The 19,070-nt window shown below is 40.9% G+C and overlaps 1 protein-coding gene across 1 annotated transcript in view; it reads left to right on the top strand.

The window, feature by feature from the left end:
* The window catches only part of LOC138670310 (LON peptidase N-terminal domain and RING finger protein 2-like), an 83,115-nt gene extending 77,548 nt beyond the window's left edge, over positions 1-5,567 (top strand). The window contains exons 9-12 of the mRNA XM_069757528.1: positions 292-450; positions 1,323-1,485; positions 1,812-1,961; positions 3,810-5,567. Coding sequence (XP_069613629.1) covers positions 292-450; positions 1,323-1,485; positions 1,812-1,961; positions 3,810-3,968 — 631 coding nt within the window. The 3' untranslated portion in view covers positions 3,969-5,567. The remainder of the gene's footprint in view (positions 1-291; positions 451-1,322; positions 1,486-1,811; positions 1,962-3,809) is intronic.
* The last annotated feature ends 13,503 nt before the right edge of the window (positions 5,568-19,070 follow it).

The following is a 19,070-nucleotide window of genomic DNA, read 5'->3' as shown; positions in this document are numbered from 1 at the left end:
TACATCTGAAAATACTAATTGATTATTTCAATAGTGTACAGTAGATCAGAGGTCCCCAACTCCAGTCCTCAAGAGCCACCAACAGGTCGTGTTTTTAGGATTTCCTTAGTATGGCACAGGTGATGGAATTGATGCCTGTCTAGAGTATGGAGTTCTCACCTGGGCATTACTAAGGAAATCCTGAAAACATGACCCGTTGGTGGCTCTTGAGGACCGAACTTGGGGAACACTGGTGTAGATGAACTAACATAAATCCATCACACTGACATGTGTGTTTTTATCTCCAAACAGCTTGAGTAAAGATGTTCCGATATTTGTGTGCACTATGGCCTTCCCAACAATTCCTTGCCCGCTGCATGTGTTTGAGCCTCGGTATCGCCTAATGATCAGGAGAAGCATGGAGACAGGAACAAAGCAGTTTGGAATGTGCATTTCTGATGAACTGAAAGGGTGTGTAAGACGTATTTGGAAACATTACTTCTGTAAAGCATTATGGGAACAAATCAATGAAACCTACTAAGAAATAGAGAAAGTCACCTAGGCTTTCATACAGTTGGGTAGGCAACCTGAAAGTGGCCATGATAGCAAGTTTTCTTTTTTACGGTGAACAATTTTAGTGACTTAAAAGAAATGTTCATGTTGTTACTAGATTGTTTTCACTAGGTTTGAACTGTTGGACATGTAATGAGCTCACTTGGCTACCAAACTGGCAAGAAACTTTTTAAAGGTTGTAGGGTCTAGAACAAGTGTACCTGCAAGAGACAGGACCCCATAGGAAACTTTTGAATGCCACGTAGTGTAGGGAGCGGGTCCATGTCCACTAGACGGGCCCTGGTCGGGAATATGTACATACCATACCCTCCGGTCCTGGCTCAGAAAGCGACGAATCCTCACAGTGCACAGTGCGTGCTCTCACAGAGTGACTGCATACGTAATGATTTGGACCAGACAACACCTTAAAGAAAAGATCCTGAATTAGGAAAAGGAAAAAAAATCACCTCCATCTTGAAGTACTGTATTTATCTTGTATCTTTTAGCTACTATGAATTTCTCCTCATAGGCTGCTATAAATGGGTCAGACACTTCGCTGCAGCCTCTGAGCACATCTATGAAACTTTTTGCACAGAGGAATAAGGGTTACCAAATATGTAGAGTGGGTAAACTTTACAATGTTACATGCGGGTAATAATAGTAGCATGAATTTGCTAAGTTATTCACTACTGATTATTTTTGACTCCGATATGAGTGCGACATACAAAATGCTTTTGGAATGGGGGGAAAAGAGAAATCAACACAAATTGTAACTCGTGCTGTCATTTTAGATTTGCAGACTATGGTTGTATGTTAAAAGTGAGAGATGTCAAGTTTTTCCCAGATGGGCGTTCCGTAGTGGATACAATAGGCCTGAGCCGGTTTAAGGTCTTGAGCCATGGACAAAGAGATGGTTACAACACTGCAAATATTGAATATCTGGAAGATAAAAAGGTAATAGTAAATCTATAACTTCACTTCAGGAGGCATTTTATTATTGGTGAGAATGCATAAAGACGTATAGACCGCTAATGCTCTTTTACTGGTTTTTCAATGTCAAGTGTACATTGCAAATACAAAGATTTCATCATCCTTCAATCCATAAAATCTCATTCCATGAGTAGAAGATTTGGGATTGCAGGTTCTAAATGGTTGTTTTCTTTACATAACCAGGACAATATTAGAGTCTATATAAATAAAGACATTGATATAAATCAGTCCATTTCATGTACTGTGGTTCTTAGAAAATACAATATTGTAACCGTCATTTTCCCTTTTAGGTTGAAGGACAAGAATATGAAGAGCTTCTCCTATTACATAATTCTGTGTATGATCAAGCCTTGGCCTGGTTTTCCTCTCTTAAGGACAATCTGAGGGCACAAATTCTGAACCATTTTGGGTCGATGCCAAACAAAGATCCAGATCCACAGGTCAGAACATAATTCCTGGGCACTTTTATGAACAATAGTGAAAGACAACAGTAAGCCAACATTCCAGTCATGGTTTTTCTAATCTTTTCCTCCCTGCAGACAGCTATTTAAGGCTAAAAAAGAACCTGAAGAAAAACAAACCATGAACTCTAACTAATTTCAACGTCCATCTAAAATGGAGTGCATTTACCTACACATTTTCAGCACTTTTCTGTTCAAAACTGAATTATGTTCTATGTTTTAGATTGATCATAACTCAATTCATAACCCATTCATTTTGTACTTAGTTCACCTTTCGCCACATTTTTTTCTTAGCTTTTTTATATACTGTTTATCTTCCTTATTTACAGACCGCTCCTGCTGGCAATTCTGCTGCTTCCGATTGATGACACATTGGCAGAGCATCTGCTTCTCTTCCACTTGTTCTGTTGACAGGGCGTGACTGCCAGTGTCATGCTGATTGACAGCCAGCTCCCTTGTGTATACCTGTTCTGCCAACGGAGCAGCCCGGAAGACAAAAAGCTGCTTTGTTGACATTAAGCAGCAGAATTGCCAGCAGGAGTGGTCTGTGATCACGTTGAGCTGGCAGTCTGAAAAGTTACTTCTTAGCCCAATAGGTAAAAAATAAAATAGTCCCGGAAAAGCCCAAAGTGCCACACCCTTGGATGAAACCACGCTCTTGAATGAAAAGCAACCCCACTCGTGAATAATCTCAGAATGCTTAACTGTTGGCATGATACAGGACTCATGGTATTGCTCTCCTTTTCTTCTCCTAACAATCAGATTCCAGATGTCCCAAACAGTCTGACGTGCTACCATGGGTCCTGTGTCATGTCAATAGGAAAGCATCCTGAGAACATTCATGTGTGGGATTGTTTTTCATCCAGGGTAGTGGGCTTATTCACAATTTTGTCTGAGAATGTTAATAAAGAATAGTATCAAAACATCCACCAAGATCAACTTCTGACAATCCAGGCGAAGTGTTGTGATGACCAATGCCTTTTCTAGCATAATGTCACAAAGCTCATGTCATATCTGTTTCTGTGAACAAAAAATACGTTTTTGGATCCATGGCCAAGAAGCTGCCCAGATCTCAATCTCATTGAGAACCTGTGGTCAGTCCTCAAAGTTTTAGGACAAACAAAAACACATAAGTTGTGATAAACTCCAAGCACTGATTATACAAGACCGTGTTCCCATCAGTCAGGATTTGGCCAGATACTGATATCCGGTCTACCATTGTGAACTGCAGAAGTCTTGAAAAATAAGGGTCAGCACTGTAAATAGAGTCTTTGCATAAACTTGATGTATATGTAAAAACGTATGTAATGTCTACAAGGGTATGTTCACACGCGTCGTTTTACTACATATTTTATGCAATGTTTAACAGTACCAGCATAATTAATTCGATTTCTGAAATCTCATGCACACACTTTTTTTTTTTCAGCTCATATTTTGAGCCCTGCCAAGACACATGTTAATTCTTTTAGCATTTTAACAGCTGTTTTTCATGCATATACACAAGTAAAACCACTGTGAATATGACCATAAAAAACACACGTATTTAAAACACGCAGTTTTCCTTCCACCAATTTGGGTTTTGGGGCTTAAAAAAAAGCAACAAATACGCCACATGTAACATACTCTAATTGTTCTAAGTATAATATAGAAACATTTGACTAAAAGATCTAGAAACACTGAAGCACCATAACTTTCTGAAAACCCACATTTTTGTGCCATTCTCAAAAATTTTGGTCACAGCTGTACTAGTTACATATACAACGGTTCTGACTGTGACATTGCTTTATTGTAAGACATTTTTTAATGAAATTTACTTTTCTATTTCAGTTGAACTCAAGTGGCCCAGCCTGGTGTTGGTGGATGCTAGCAGTTCTGCCTCTAGAAAACAAGGCACAGCTTACAATCCTTGCCATGACATCCCTGAAAGACCGCCTTCAGGCCATCAGACGGGTCTTATTATTTGTTACTCGTAAAAGACCCAGATGACAGAGGTTTTCTGCTCATGCTGTGACTCCGTTAATATTATTACTATTATATTTTTATTTTATTTTAAGAAAACTTTTTTTTTCTCTGCACTGAGGAACACTTTTTTTGATATTCATTGTCTTGGAATTTATCTGAACTCTTTCTGTGAAAATACCATGCAGTGAATGAACAACATTGCTACCTGGTTTACCTTGCCTCCATGCACTCTGCTGGTGCTTGATTATCATCAGATGCTCGTTTGATGGCTACCAATCACCTAGAGTACCTTTATGTGGACACAAATGAAATCCTTCAATTATATGTTGTCTATGTATTTTCACATTCGGCTGCATTTGGGAGAGGAAAGACTAGACGTTGACCACTATGCAGGCTTGCACTTTTCTAGTGGCTTCCGTACACATTAATGTTGGACAAACAGATTAATGTTGGACAAACACTCCAACCTTGGTGGGAACTGCTATCAATCTAATGTGTATGGGACCTTCCTATTTTTTTCAAACCGATGTCAGAGTGAGAAAGAGCGGGCATGCCGATTCACCCAATTCTTTTGTTCCAACTGAAGAGAAGCTGCTGCCAGAGATATCTGGCAGCAACATATTCCTCTTCCACATTGAAAGCACATCCATGATTGGCCGAACCCAAGGGTCATGATTGAATATAACTGTTAGCAAAACGAGTGCTCAGTCAATTGCTATCTAAGGTGTATTGGCATGCTAGAGGGGTTGTCTCACAACAGTTATTTGTGGCATATGCCATACTTGTTCAATAGCTATAGATCCTAGAAGTGGAACTCTTATCTTTCTCAAGAAAGGGGGCTCCCACTTCCCGCTAAGTCACGACTGTCCTGTAGTAACAGGAAAGGTGACCTTGCATGCCAAGGTGGAACCCATATCTATTATACATTTATGGCATAAAACGTTTGTCGTGAGATAATCTCTTTCAGGCAAGTAACAGATTTTATTTGCGTTACTTGGAAAAATAATAGAATTCAATACATATAATATCTTAAAGGGATATTCCTAATTCATTTACAGGATATCCACAGGATATTCCATAAATGTTTACTAGATTCAGGTTCTTTGTTACCATCACCTATGTTAAGAATGAGGGGAGTTCCTTGACACCTGTCCTGTCTGCATCCCCATTTGCTGTCTCAATTTATTGTCCACCTTGAGGCCAATGGCCACCTCACCGGATAGTACAGTAATAGGGGGACTACCATTCTCAACATGGTCGAGGCTGCATAGGTCAGTCAATTATGGCATATTTATAGTATATGGCATAATGTGCAAGTTAAAAATACCATTTTAAATAATATGTGCATTTAAAAAGAAAGCAAGAAGTCTTAATTTAAAAAAAAATCCTAGTGTAGCATGTACGCATCTCTAATGCAGAGTTATATTTCCCAATAGGTACTGACTAAATAAAACTAATGTGCCTTGCCAGAAATGTTAGTCCAGGCAGAGTTGGTAAAAGACTGGACTAACATTTCTGGTACAATGTAAGCCGACATAAATTCATCAAAAGGTTTTTTTCGTCCTGAAGAAGAAGTAAGACACTTTGAAATGCGTTGACACTAATAAAAATCGCCTTTTACTGCACAACCTGTGTGCATTGGATTTGTCATCTTCAGCAGCAGCGCGGATCTTTCCACTACAGCCCCTTTCTATGTATAGGCCAGAATTCTGGCGTAAACACTTTGGACGAATCTGGGCCACAGTGCGGTCTGTGAGATTTTATAGAATTTCACATTCAGCACATATTGCTTCATTTTTAGCATATTGGGAAAAGTTTCGCCCAACAAATTTGTGCAATGTGGTCAGTCTGCCTCCCTTGAAACTAGCAGGTGATTCTATTAGCTAGAAACTTCTAGAATCCGGATATGACAACTACCGGAGATCCAGGAAGGACAGACGTCAGGTACTCCCAACCGTTCTCAATATGGAATTTGATTTCCTACATTAAAAAATTAAACAAATTTGAGGGATTTTTGCAGAAAATTTTACGATAGTAGCAACATTATTATGATCAACCTGCACCTATTACTTGCTTTTCAGACATATATTTGAGAGAACATGGAGATATGGCAACATAGGGAATCATTTTGAAAACTGGTGCATAAGATAAAGGTCATTAAATGCAGACCTCTTGCTATAAACTACTATTTAGATATCAACAGTCACGACATTTTTGCTGCATTTTCCAGTATATCCTATTGGTGAAAGAGCTCTTTTAGCTTTATGCAGAGCCGCAATGCCGGATTCTCCTTGGCATTTAATTCCTATGGAAGTCAGTAGGAGGCTTCTATACCGCACTGACTGATATCTGAAGACTATGTATGGCTCAAGAGTAGTTGATGGCTGACAAAATTTTGTAGTTTTTATTGTGAAGGGAATGGAGCACCAGTGTTTTGTGTAAGAATAATTGAGCTAATACCCTTCATAAGATACATTTATAAAAGGTAGTTTATAGCTGGAAATACACTGTAAGACCATACATCAGTAGTGTCACCAACCACCATTGCAAATTTTCCGCAAAGATAGTGATTTTCTTTCCTCAAGTATCTTCTATCATTCTCAACAGCTGTGATGAACAGACAACACGTACTAACTGCCTGCCCCGGTTTCCAACAGATTTGTGTCTTACTTCATGTTACCATTCAATATGTCGTGTCCTTTCCTCCTGTTTTACAGTATAAATAGCTTTTTCATTGAAGATGATGGTGTGTTATAGGACTGTAGAATCTTCAAGTACTTACTGAAAACCAGCATTTAACCACACTCTGTGCCTGCGCTGAAGCTGAATGAGCCTCCGTCCATGTCGTTATATGTCGGAATATGTAGTCACCTTTGTTTTGTACACCGCCATACCATACATGCAAAGAAGAGAGCAAAGTTAGAACTGTATGCATCGGCATTGATTTTAATTCTTTTAGTGTTAAAGGAAATTGTTACATTTGCTGCAAGACGATCACGAGGTAATCCACATCTACAAGGAGGTTTACCACCACCATGGTTCTGGTGCGGTCCTCCAATCTTATCTACTTGTCTTCCGTGCTGTGGATTTGGGATGAAACACAAATGTTTTTTATAAGTTTTAAATGTATCTTGTACTTGCATCCCAGTAGACTAGAAGGTTCTGTTTAGGTAAGAACTCTGCCTTGGTACAGTTTCTGTAGACTGGTTGACATCGGAACCCTTGCTAGGTAGTCTAACCAGTATACTGAAGCAGGAGGCACACATTGTAGACCAGCAGTAAGTGTGAATATTACTGTAATACTCAAGGTATGTTTCCTACATATAGGATAGACGTTTCAGATGTGATCATTATGAAACCTAACCCAAAGAAGAAATGGCCACCATGCTGCACATGAGCATTACTACATACTGATAACTAGATGAATTTGGAATGGTACTATATAAGCTTTTAAGTGAAGCTCCGGTAGAACCCATCTTTCTGGTCTTAGGATTGTGAGAACTAGGTAATCCTTGTTACTTTAACGAGTAGTGTCATGAAGATAACCCATGTCCATATGCTCGGTAAAAAAGGCTGGCTGTAGACATTAGATGAATAACTGCTAAATTGTCCATTCGAGGGCAGGGGAGATAAGGGTTAGGCTGTTAGATTTTAGCTGACTGATCCTATTATTTTCCAGGTATAAAACAGCTGCTGTTTCAATCTGGCAGCTTCTTACCTCCCTCCTGCTACTAAAATCACACGCATACTCATCCAATGCGAGCGTGCATGCCTATGTCGAGGTTGAGAGTGACGGCTGCTTTACCGAGTCAGAGCTATCTAATCTGTACGGCCAGCCTAAGGGAATGTGCACACAGGTAGTATTTGCAGCAGATTTTTTTGCTGCAGGAAAAAGGGTGCGTAAAATACTCATTTTTTTTTTTTTAATCTTCATTTGAATCGGTGAAAAACTCTGAAAGCCTTGACATGCTGCAGACGTGAAAAAATGCTTTAAAGGTTTAAATTTGCATTGGAAAAAAATAAGAAGCATAGGCATGAGACTTCAGAAAATCTCATTCACTTTGCTTGTACTGTAAAATGCTGCATTTTTTTTCCAAGGCAAGAAATGCGATGTGTGAACAAGCCCTTAGAATGTGACATCTGTTGCTGAAAACTTGATCTTTCCGTATACTCGTCTGAATGGCCCTTATACATTACTGCTTTTTATCTGCAGTTTGCTGGGGGTGTCAGAAGTTGGCATGGCAGCATAAATATGATCAATGTTTGAGCTCTGACAGCCGCTTTAATTAAGCCCGGCTTTGTGAGAAGATGGAGAAAACTCAAGTTTCAATTGAATTCATGCATGTAAAAAGGATTATATGAGATTAGAAAAGAAAATATGTCTTGTTCATAGATTGTGTCGCAGCTCAGTCCTATTCACAGCCAATGAACAAGTGAAGCTGCTGTTTGGTGTTTTTGGAAGAAAGCAGCAATATTATTTTAGCCTTGTACAAGCCCATTTTACGGTAATTCATTGACTATTAAATTAGCCATGACTGGTACGTGCGTGCCCTCCAAGTTGAAATGTTCACATGGAGACAATCAATTTGCTGGATTATGTACTGGGGAAAATCTGTATGATGAGTTCTCTCAGGTCTTAGGGATGTTCCTTTTAATTTCTTTGTAAATGCAGACTGTAGTGTACATCAGTAACTGTAAAGAGACCTAACCAGACCCTTCAGTGATGACCAGTGTAATGTAATGTTCAATTAGTGTGCGTCTGTCGGTAGACCTCATTAGTTTTCAGCGTTACATTTCATAAAGGGAATCTGTCAGTAGGATCAACCCTCCTAAGGCATCTACAGGGGCCTATAGGTCTAATGAAGCTGAAAAAAATGATCTGCGAGCCGATGTCCTTTTCCAGAGAAAGCCATGTTTTTATCATATACAAATGAGCTGTTAAGATCTATGGGCTAGACATAGATCTTCCGGAGAATCTGCCTACAAACTTACTGTAAATAAACGGAGGCGTTACCAGTGTCAACCAATTAACGACTGACAGTCCGATCTCATAATCACACACAGCTCTGCAGTGAAATCAGTACTAACACTACAGCAGAAGTGAAGTTTGTCTCCGTACAATCATTTACAGCAGCACTTGTTCTCGCAGTGCTTCAGCTTCCATCTCACAGGCAGCCAGTATGGGTGAAGGGCAGAACAGCATAGCTGAGAGCACTATTACAGGACAACTGCAAATGTGCTTGTTGTGTTTGTAATGAGACAAGGTTTATCTCTGCTGTACTGTGTTGGTTGTAATTAGGCACAGCTCTGCAGCAGAGCTGACAGCACTGTGAGAGGACGCGTGCTGCTGCAAGTGTGTGCAATGAGACAAACTTTTGTTGTTCTGTGTTAGCTCTGGTGTACTGTTAGTTGTGATCTCGCTGCTGTGTGTGACTGTGAGAGCAAAGTGTCAGCCATTACATATCACACTTGTAATGTCCTCATACATTTAAAATATGTTGTTGATGCAGATTTTCATGCAGATCTGTGTCCAACCCATATAGCTCATTTACAGATAAGAAAAACATGGATTTCTCTAGAATAAATCATTGGATCGCCGATATGGAGATATCATTTTATTTTGCTTCCTATAACCGGCATGCCCTTATAGATGGCTTAGGAGGGGTGATCCTTCTAACAGATTACCTTTTAAGTTCTTCTTTTTGTAATACAATATCAATAATTTCTTGGCGGACATAATGTCTTAGAAGAAAAATTTTGATTAATTTATGCAAATGAAATAAAGATGCAGGAACTATTTAAATAAATGTTAATTTGGGTCCCGTTTTATATCTAGAGCTCCTCATAACCAGGTTCTTGATTCTCAGTATTACGCATGTTGGATGATGCATCCATTACATTCTGTCTTTGAGGCATTTAGGACCTACAACATTTTGTATACAGTGTGATTTTCTCTAAAATATCAAAAAATATAGATTTACTTGCTAGTGAGGTCTTGTGCAAGTATTGACCGTTAAATGTTGTGGCATTATCAGAACTTGTGCGGCAACTTTTAAATGCTTCTCTATGAGAAAAAAATGGTGAGTATCCTTGAGAAGCTTTATAAGCTTGGTTAAACTTTCTGGAGGTACAAGATGAGTTTTTACCATTGGTCAAAACATGATACTGGAACATAGTTTATTTTCACTGCGCCATAAATTTTGGCATACCTAGCATTAGGAAACGTGGCTCTACCTTCCAATGTTGAAAGACCATTAGCTAAGCTTCTATTAACAGCATTCAGAGATATGCAGCAGCTACTAGGACTACTCTGTGTGCAGAATTATTAGGCAAGTTGTATTTTACAGGATTATTTTTATAGTTGATCAACAACTATGTTCTCAATCAACCCAAAAGACTCATAACTATCAAAGCTTAATATTTTTGGAAATTGGAGTAGGGTTTTTTTTTAGATTTGGCTATCTTAGGAGGATATCTGTTTGTGCAGGTAACTATTACTGTGCAGAATTATTAGGCAACTTAAAAACCACATATATTCCTATCTCACTTGTTTATTTTCACCAGGTAAACCAATATAACTGCACAACATTTAGAAATAAACATTTCTGAGATGCAAAACCCCAAAAAATGAGTGACCAATATAACCACCTTTCTGTATGATGACACTCAACAGCCTTCCATCCATAGATTCTGTCAGTTGCTTGATCTGTTTACGATCAACAATGCGTGCAGCAGCCACCACAGCCTCCCAGACACTGTTCCAAGAGGTGGACTGTTTTCCCTCCCTGTAGATCTCACATTTTATGAGGGACCACAGGTTCTCTATGGGGTTCAGATCAGATGAACAAGGGGGCCATGTCAATATTTTTTCTTCTTTGAGACCTTTACTGGCCAGCCACGCTGCAGAGTAGTTGGCGGCATGTGATGGAGCATTGTCCTGCATGAAAATCATGTTTTTCTTGAACTATACTGACTTCTTCCTGTACCACTGCTTGAAGAAGTTGTCTTCCAGAAACTGGCAGTAGGTCTGGGAGTTGAGCTTCACTCCATCCTCAACCCGAAAAGGTCCCACAAGTTCATCTTTGATGACACCAGCCCATACCAGTACCCCACCTCCACCTTGCTGGCATCTGAGTCGGAGTGGAGCTCTCTGCCCTTTACTCATCCAGCCTCTGGCCCATCCATCTGCCCCATCAAGAGTCACTCTCATTTCATCAGTCCATAAAACCTTTGAAAAGTCAGACATTTCTTGGCTCAGTCTTGACGTTTTATGATCTTGTTCAAAGGTGGTCGTTTTTCAGCCATACCTTGGCTATGTCCCTGAGTATCGCACACCTTCTGCTTTTTGTTACTCCAGTAACGTTGCAGCTCTGAAATATGGCATCTTGGCAGCTTCACGCTTGATTTTCCTCAATTCATGGGCAATTATTTTGCGCCTTTTTTGCCCAACACGCTTCTTGCGACCCTGTTGGCTATTTGCCATGAAACTCTTGATTGTTCGGTGATCACGTTTCAAAAGTTTGGCAATTTCAAGACTGCTGCATCCCTCTGCAAGACATCTCACAATTTTGGACTTTTTCAGAGCCCGTCAAATCTCTCTTCTGACCCATTTTGAAAGGAAATTGCATAATAATTAAGCACACCTTTTATATAGGGTATTGATGTCATTAGACAACACTCCTCCTCATTACAGAGATGCACATCACCTGATTAACGTAATTGGTAGTTGGCTCTCAAGCCTGAACAGCTTGGAGTAGGACAACATGTATAAATAGTATCATGTGAACAAAATACAACTCGCCTAATAATTCTGCACACAGTGCAAAAAAAGAAATGATGAGGGAGTTTACAAAGCATACAGAGGTCATGGTGCAGGGAGAGGGGGAGTAGGGTAGCTGTGACCATCACCTATTGTGAATGATGGATCCTGTGTTCTTTATAATAGGTGTTATTTTTCATTGCAACCTTGCCAGTCATAATATGATCACTGCCCAAATTGATCTCTACAGAACAGGTAGCATCAGCCAGTGGCTAGGCTCAGTGGCCAAATGATTTTTTTTATATTGTAATATGGAAAATTAAAAACTATGTATTTTTTTAATTTGGTTAACAATAGGTCATTTTCTGCTTATACATTCTTTTTCCATAAAAAAAGCATCTTGCCATACCTTCATCTGACAGTTTGGGTCTTGCTTAAGTAAAGTCTGCCATCTAACCAGGTTAATACGATAACACAAGAAATGTTAGCAACTAAGGTGGCAGTGTCCTTAAATTATTGCCTAGCATTGAATTTATTTTCCTTTTTTCCAGCAAAACAATAGGGTAATTGCATTCAAAATGTTCCTTGTAAAAGTCTCATATTGTATGTTTGTTAAAAATAATGTTCGGTATGTGGTCAGATAAATGTTACAACTGGTTATGATTATAAAACATGAAATTAAATCATCTTCATAACACAAAATTGTGTTTTTTCTTTTGAATCCTAATTATTAGACACAAAGTAAAACTATATATAAATGCTACTTTATGGTAGGTGTAGTGTGCGGTGTTCGGCCTTGTCCAGTAATTTTTAGTATAAGAAAAGCGAAAAGTGAACTTCCTTATTCAGCGCATATTTCTCGGCGCCGTAAACATAATTTTACAGATGGGTCTCTTTCCATAATGATATTTGCAATCTAACCTCCCTATATCAGACACTAGGACCAGTTTCATAAGAAAACAATTGACCTGTCACAATGCAGTGGCCTATGTTTTCACAGTGTATATACAGTATATACACTGCTCAAAAAAATAAAGGGAACATTTAAACAACAGAATATAACTCCAAGTAAATCAAACTTCTGTGAGATGAAATTTTCCACTTAGGAAGCAACAATGATTGACAATCAATTTCACATGCTGTTGTGCAAATGGAATAGACAACAGATGGAAATTATTGGCAATAATAATAATAATCTTTATTTTTATATAGCGCTAACATATTCCGCAGCGCTTTACAGTTTTGCACACATTATCATCACTGTCCCCATTGGGGCTCACAATCTAGAATCCCTATCAGTATGTCTTTGGAGTGTGGGAGGAAACCGGAGTACCCGGAGGAAACCCACGCAAACACGGAGAGAACATACAAACTCTTTGCAGATGTTGTCCTGGGTGGGATTAGAACCCAGGACTCCAGCGCTGCAAGGCTGCTGTGCTAAGCACTGCGCCACCGTGCTGCCCACGGCAATGATCAAGACACCCCCTATAAAGGAGTGGTTCTGCAGGTGGGGACCACAGACCACATCTCAGCACCAGTGCTTTCTGGCTGATGTTCTGGTCACTTTTGAATGTTGGTTGTGCTTTGACACTCGTGGTAGCATGAGACGGACTCTACAATCCACACAAGTGGCTCAGGTAGTGCAGCTCATCCTGGATGTCACTTGAATGCGAGCTGTGGCAAGAAGGTTTGCTGTGTCTGTCAGAGTAGTGTCCAGAGGCTGGAGACAGGCCAGTACACCAGGAGAGGTAGAGGGGACTGTAGGAGGGCAACAACCCAGCAGCAGGACCACTACCTCAGCCTTTGTGCAAGGAGGAACAGGAGGAGCATTGCCAGAGCCCTGCAAAATGACCTCCAGCAGGCCACAAATGTGCATGTGTCTGCACAAACGGTTAAAAACCGACTCCATGAGGATGGTCTGAGTGCCCGACGTCCACAGATGGGGGTTGTGCTCATAGCCCAACACCGTACATGACGCTTGGCACTTGCCACAGAACACCAGGATTGGCAAGTTCGCCACTGGCGCCCTGTGCTCTTCACAGATGAAAGTAGGTTCACACTGAGCACATGTGAGAGTCTGGAGACACCGTGGAGAGTGATCTGCTGCCTGCAACATCCTTCAGCATGACCGGTTTGGCAGTGGGTCAGTAATGGTGTGGGGTGGCATTTCTTTGGAGGGCCGCACAGCCCTCCATGTGCTCGCCAGAGGTAGCCTGACTGCCATTAGGTACCGAGATGAGATCCTCAGACCCCTTGTGAGACCATATGCTGGTGCAGTTAGCCTTGAGTTCCTCCTAATGCAGAACAATGCCAGACCTCATGCGGCTGGAGTCTGTCATCAGTTCCTGCAAGATGAAGGCATTGAAGCTATGGACTGGCCCGCCCGTTCCCCAGACCTGAATCCGATTAAACACATCTGGCACCATCCACCAACGTCATGTTGCACCACAGACTGTCCAGGAGTTGGCGGATGCTTTAGTCCAGTTCTGGGAATGAGATCCCTCAGGAGACCATCCGCTTCCTCATCAGGAGCATGCCGAGGCATTGTAGGGAGGTCGTACAGGCACATGGAGGCATTTTTATGTTTTATTGTTCTCAACACATTCCACTATGTAATGAATAAAGATTTGCAACTGAAATATTTCATTCAGTGGTATTTTTTTGGAGCAGTGTATTTCCTATTGGGCATTGCTCTAAGTACTCCCAACTAGCCAAATGTCAGCAAGGAGAACCAGTGCCTTCTAGTTAGTTGATGTGGAAAGGATGCAATTTTCAAACTTTGAATGATTATCCCTTTAATCCAGATAGTCATACCACAGAAAAACATTAATAAATAACATTTCCCTCATGTCTGTTTTACACCAGCACCATTTGTAAAATTTTATTTTATTTTGTTAGCATTTTAGGAGGTTTAAAAATGCAGCAGAAAGTTTTCATGTTTTCAAGGAAATTTACAATATTTATTTTGGAAGTGACTTTGGGTGTCCTATACATTGGAAACCCCAAAAAGTGATACCATTTTAAAAACAGCACCCCTCAACATATTGAAAACTGCTGTCAGGTAGTTTATTTACCCTTCAGGTGCTGTTCAGGAATTAATGTAGAGTACCATAACAGGAATAAAAATGTGTATTTTTCCCACTTAAATGTCACTAATTTCTGAACATGTTACTATAGCCGGCAGACTCTAAGGCTGTTATTTGGTCGTGAATTGCCATGACAAACATTAGGATCGCACAATCATGATCTCAGGGTGCTGATGGGGATAAAGAGGAAGCCCCCACACTCTGTTAACAATGTATATGTTTTAGTCATTATTGACAGCAGCATCTAAGGGGTTAAACAGATATGGACAGTGCCAACACTGATCGTGGCTGATACAGCAAGTTGTCAGCTATAGTGGATTGCCGCTGGATTGTCACCTGTATGGGGAGGCTATTCTCTTATATCTCAGGTCAGTAAAAAGACGTGTTAGCGGTCATTAACGGGTTAATGACAGGCCCAATTTTGACCAGTGTCCCTTTATGTTGTAATAATTCTAGAACTTTTCAACTTTCTGAGAATATTTTTTCATGACATATTGTACTTCATGATGGTTGTAAAATTTGTTCAATATGACTAGCCTTTATTTCTGAAAATATCGGAAATTTGGCAAAAATGTTGCCATTTTCAAACTTTTAATTTTTATGCCCTTAAACCAGAGAGTTATATCACACAAAATAGTTAATTAATAACATTTCCCATATGTCTACTTTACATTTGCATCGACTTTGAAACATTATGTTTTTGTTAGGACGTTAGAAGGGTTCTCATTTATCCAGCAAAATTTATAAAACCATTTTTTTGGGACCTCATCACATTTGCAATGACTAGGGGTTTTTTATGACAGAAAATACCCTAAAATGACATCATTCTAAAAACTGCAAACCCCTCAAAACCACATTCAAGACGTTTATTGACCCTACTGGCAGTGTCGGACTGGGGTGCCAAGGGCCCACCAGTAACATTGACTTTGGGACCCACTTTTCACCTGCATACAAATATTACACTACTCTCGTTCACAAATTTACCTATATCTCTATATAATAATATACTGGGTAGTTTGGTTAATGAATGACAAGATGCTGCTTTTTCTGAACAGAGTGAATCAAGTCTATTATGACAAGTACTGCCCATACAGTGGGGTTGGGGTCCCAAATCTGCACAGGGGCCCACCGGGGGATTCCCCTGTTCCCCTATGGGCCAGTCCGAGCCTGCCTACAGCTGCTTCACAGGAATTAATGCAATGTGCAAGAAAAAAATGAACATTTTACTTTTTTTTTTACAAAAAAATTACTTTAGCCCCACATTTTTTATTTTAACAAGGCTAACAAGAGATAGTGGACCCCAAAATTTGTTGTGCAATTTCTTCTGAGTATGTCGATGCCCATATGTGGTGGAAAATTACTGTTTGGGCACATGGCAAGGCTTGGAAGGGAAGGAGCACCGTTTGACTTCTTGAACTCAAAAATGGCTGAAATGCAGAGTGGACTCCATGTTGCATTTGGATGTACCCCTCACAAGTAACTCCATTTTGAAAACGACAACCCTCAAAGAATGTATCTAGATATGTGGTGAACACTTTGAACCCCAAGGTGCTTCACCAAATTTTATAACTTTGAGCTGTGAAAATAAACTAATTTTTCACACAAAAATATTTTTAGCCCCATTTTTTTTATTTTTACAAGGGTGACAGGAGAAATTGCACCATACAATTTAGGCTACGTTCACATTAGCGTTACGCTAATGTGCGTCGCTGTTGCGTCGGCGACGCAGCGGCGACGCAGCGGCGACGCGCCCCTATGTTTAACATAGGGGACGCGTGCGTTTTTTTGTTAGCGTTTTTCGACATGTGCGTCGTTTTCGGCGCTAGTGTCGGACGCACGAAAATGCAACAAGTTGCATTTTTCGTGCGTCCGATTTTCGTCAAAAAACGACGCACGCGTTGCAAAACGCAGCGTTTTTGCGCGCGTCTTTGGTGCGTCGCGCGTTGCGTCGCCGTTGCGTCGCCGACGCACCGGCGCGCAACGCTAATGTGAACATAGCCTTATTGTGCAATTTCTCCTGAATATGCTGATCCCCCACATGTGGAAGAAAACTACTGTTTGTTCACACAGCATGGCTCAGAAAGGTGGGAGCGCCATTTGAATTTTTGAATGCAAAACTGGCTGGAATTGTTAGCAGACACCATGTTGGGTTTGGAGAGCCCCTGACGTGCCAAAATAGTGGAACCCTCCACAAGTGATGCCATTTTGGAAACTAGACCCCATAAGGAATTTATCAAGATGTGTAGTGAGCACCTTGAAACACCAGGTGCTTCACAGAAGTTTATAATGTTGAACTGTAAAAATGAAAAAAAAAAATCCTGCAAAAATGTTGGTTTTGCTACAATTTTTTCATTTTCACAAAGGTAACAGGAGCAAAATGGACCATACAATATGATGTTCAATTTCTGCTGAGTAGACAAATCACCCCATATGTGGTCGAAAACTACTTTTGAGGCACAGTGACAGGCTCAAAAGGGAAGAAGCATCATACTGGAGTTCAGATTTTGCTGGAATTGTTTGAGGGTGACATGTCACATTGGAAGACCCCTGAGGTGTTAGAACAGCAGAAAATCCCCAAAAGTGATGTCATTTTACAAACTACACCTCTCAATGAATTCATCTACATGTCGACACCACATGTGCCTCAAAGAAATTTATACCATTGGGCCGAAAAGAAAGAATAATTACCGTATTTTCCGCTTTGTAAGACGCACTTTATTTCCTCCAAATTTGGGGGGGAAATGGGGGTGCATCTTACAAAGCGGATATACCACTTACTGTTACAGGCTGGGATGAGGGGGTGTCCGCTGCCGCCCACCACCGCTATCGCCCGCCACCGCTGCCACGGTTGTCCGCTGCTGCCCGCTGCTGTCCTGGGAGATCCTGGAAACTCCGGTGCTGCGGGGGGCTCTGGCGACATTTTGTGAAAGACCAGAGCCCCCAGGCAGTTCGTCCATGCGTTCCTGTATGACTGAATTTGGGAAAATGGCCGCCGGAATCTCGAGAGATGAGATCTCAGCGCTGAGATCTCATCTCTCGAGATTCCGGCGGCCATTTTTGCGGAGTTAGTTCCAGTATGACTGACCGGGAAAATGGCCGCCGGAATCTCGGGAGATGAGATTTCAGCGCTGAGATCTCACCTCTCGAGATTCCGGCGGCCATTTTCCCAGAGTCAGTCATACAGGAACGCATGGACGAACTGCCGGGGGGCTCTGGTCTTTCACAAAATGTCGCCAGAGCCCCCCGCAGCCCCGGAGACAGCCCTGCAGCCCCCGAGACAGCCCTGCAGCCCCCGAGACAGCCTTGCAGCCCTGGAGACAGCCCTGCAGCCCCGGAGACAGCCCTGCAGCACAGGAGCCCCCCTGCAGACCCCCTCATCCCAGCCTGCAGCACAGGAGCCCCCCTGCAGACCTCCTCATCCCAGCCTGCAGCAATGCTCCACTCCTGCCTCCAGCACCGACCCTGGGACCCTGATCTGCTGCAGCCACAACCCCTGGTGAGTAATAAGACGCATGGATTATAAGACGCCCCACCAATTTATTAAAAAAAGTTTTTTTCCTATTTTTCTCCTCAAAATTTGGGGTGCGTCTTATAATACGGTACATTCTTATGGTAAAAATGCAGTTTTAGTTCCAAATTTATAATTTTGCAATTTATCCTAAGTGCGCCAATACCCTACATGTAATCGGGAACTACTTTTGAGGCACAGTACAAAGCTCAGAAGGGAAGGAGTGCTATATTATAGTGCAGATTTTACTGTTCTGGTTTTCGGTAGCCATGACCCACTGGAACAACCCCTAAAGTGCCAGAACAGCAGAACCACTACATAAGTGACGTCATTTTACAAACTACACCTCTCAATGAATTCATCTATGATTTTACATTTTCACATTGAGAAATGGGTAAAAATGGCACACAATTTCTGCTGAACATGGAAATATCCCATACAGTGGCACATAAAAGTTTGGGCACCCCTGGTCAAAATTGCTTTTATTGTCCAGGGGTGCCCTTGTTAAAGATGACACAATTCCTTTGTACTTTTGCCAAAAAATATACATATTTTTATGTTTTACATTTTAAAAATTGCAAAAAGAAAAATTGGCCTATGCAAAAGTTTGGGCATCTTTTAAGATTTATGATAACTTTGACCAAGGTTTCAGACAAAGAAAATGTGTTAGCTTTAATTTTAGGCCTTTTAGAGATCATTTCATCTTCAGCATTGTCCTTCTTTTCAGAAGTGCACAAAACTGTGGCGGATGGCGCTTATAGGCATGCCTAAAA

This window comes from Ranitomeya imitator, chromosome 3 (genome assembly GCF_032444005.1).
Source record: "Ranitomeya imitator isolate aRanImi1 chromosome 3, aRanImi1.pri, whole genome shotgun sequence".
Lineage (NCBI taxonomy): Eukaryota > Metazoa > Chordata > Amphibia > Anura > Dendrobatidae > Ranitomeya > Ranitomeya imitator.
This window is presented reverse-complemented; position numbering and strand designations above follow the sequence as displayed.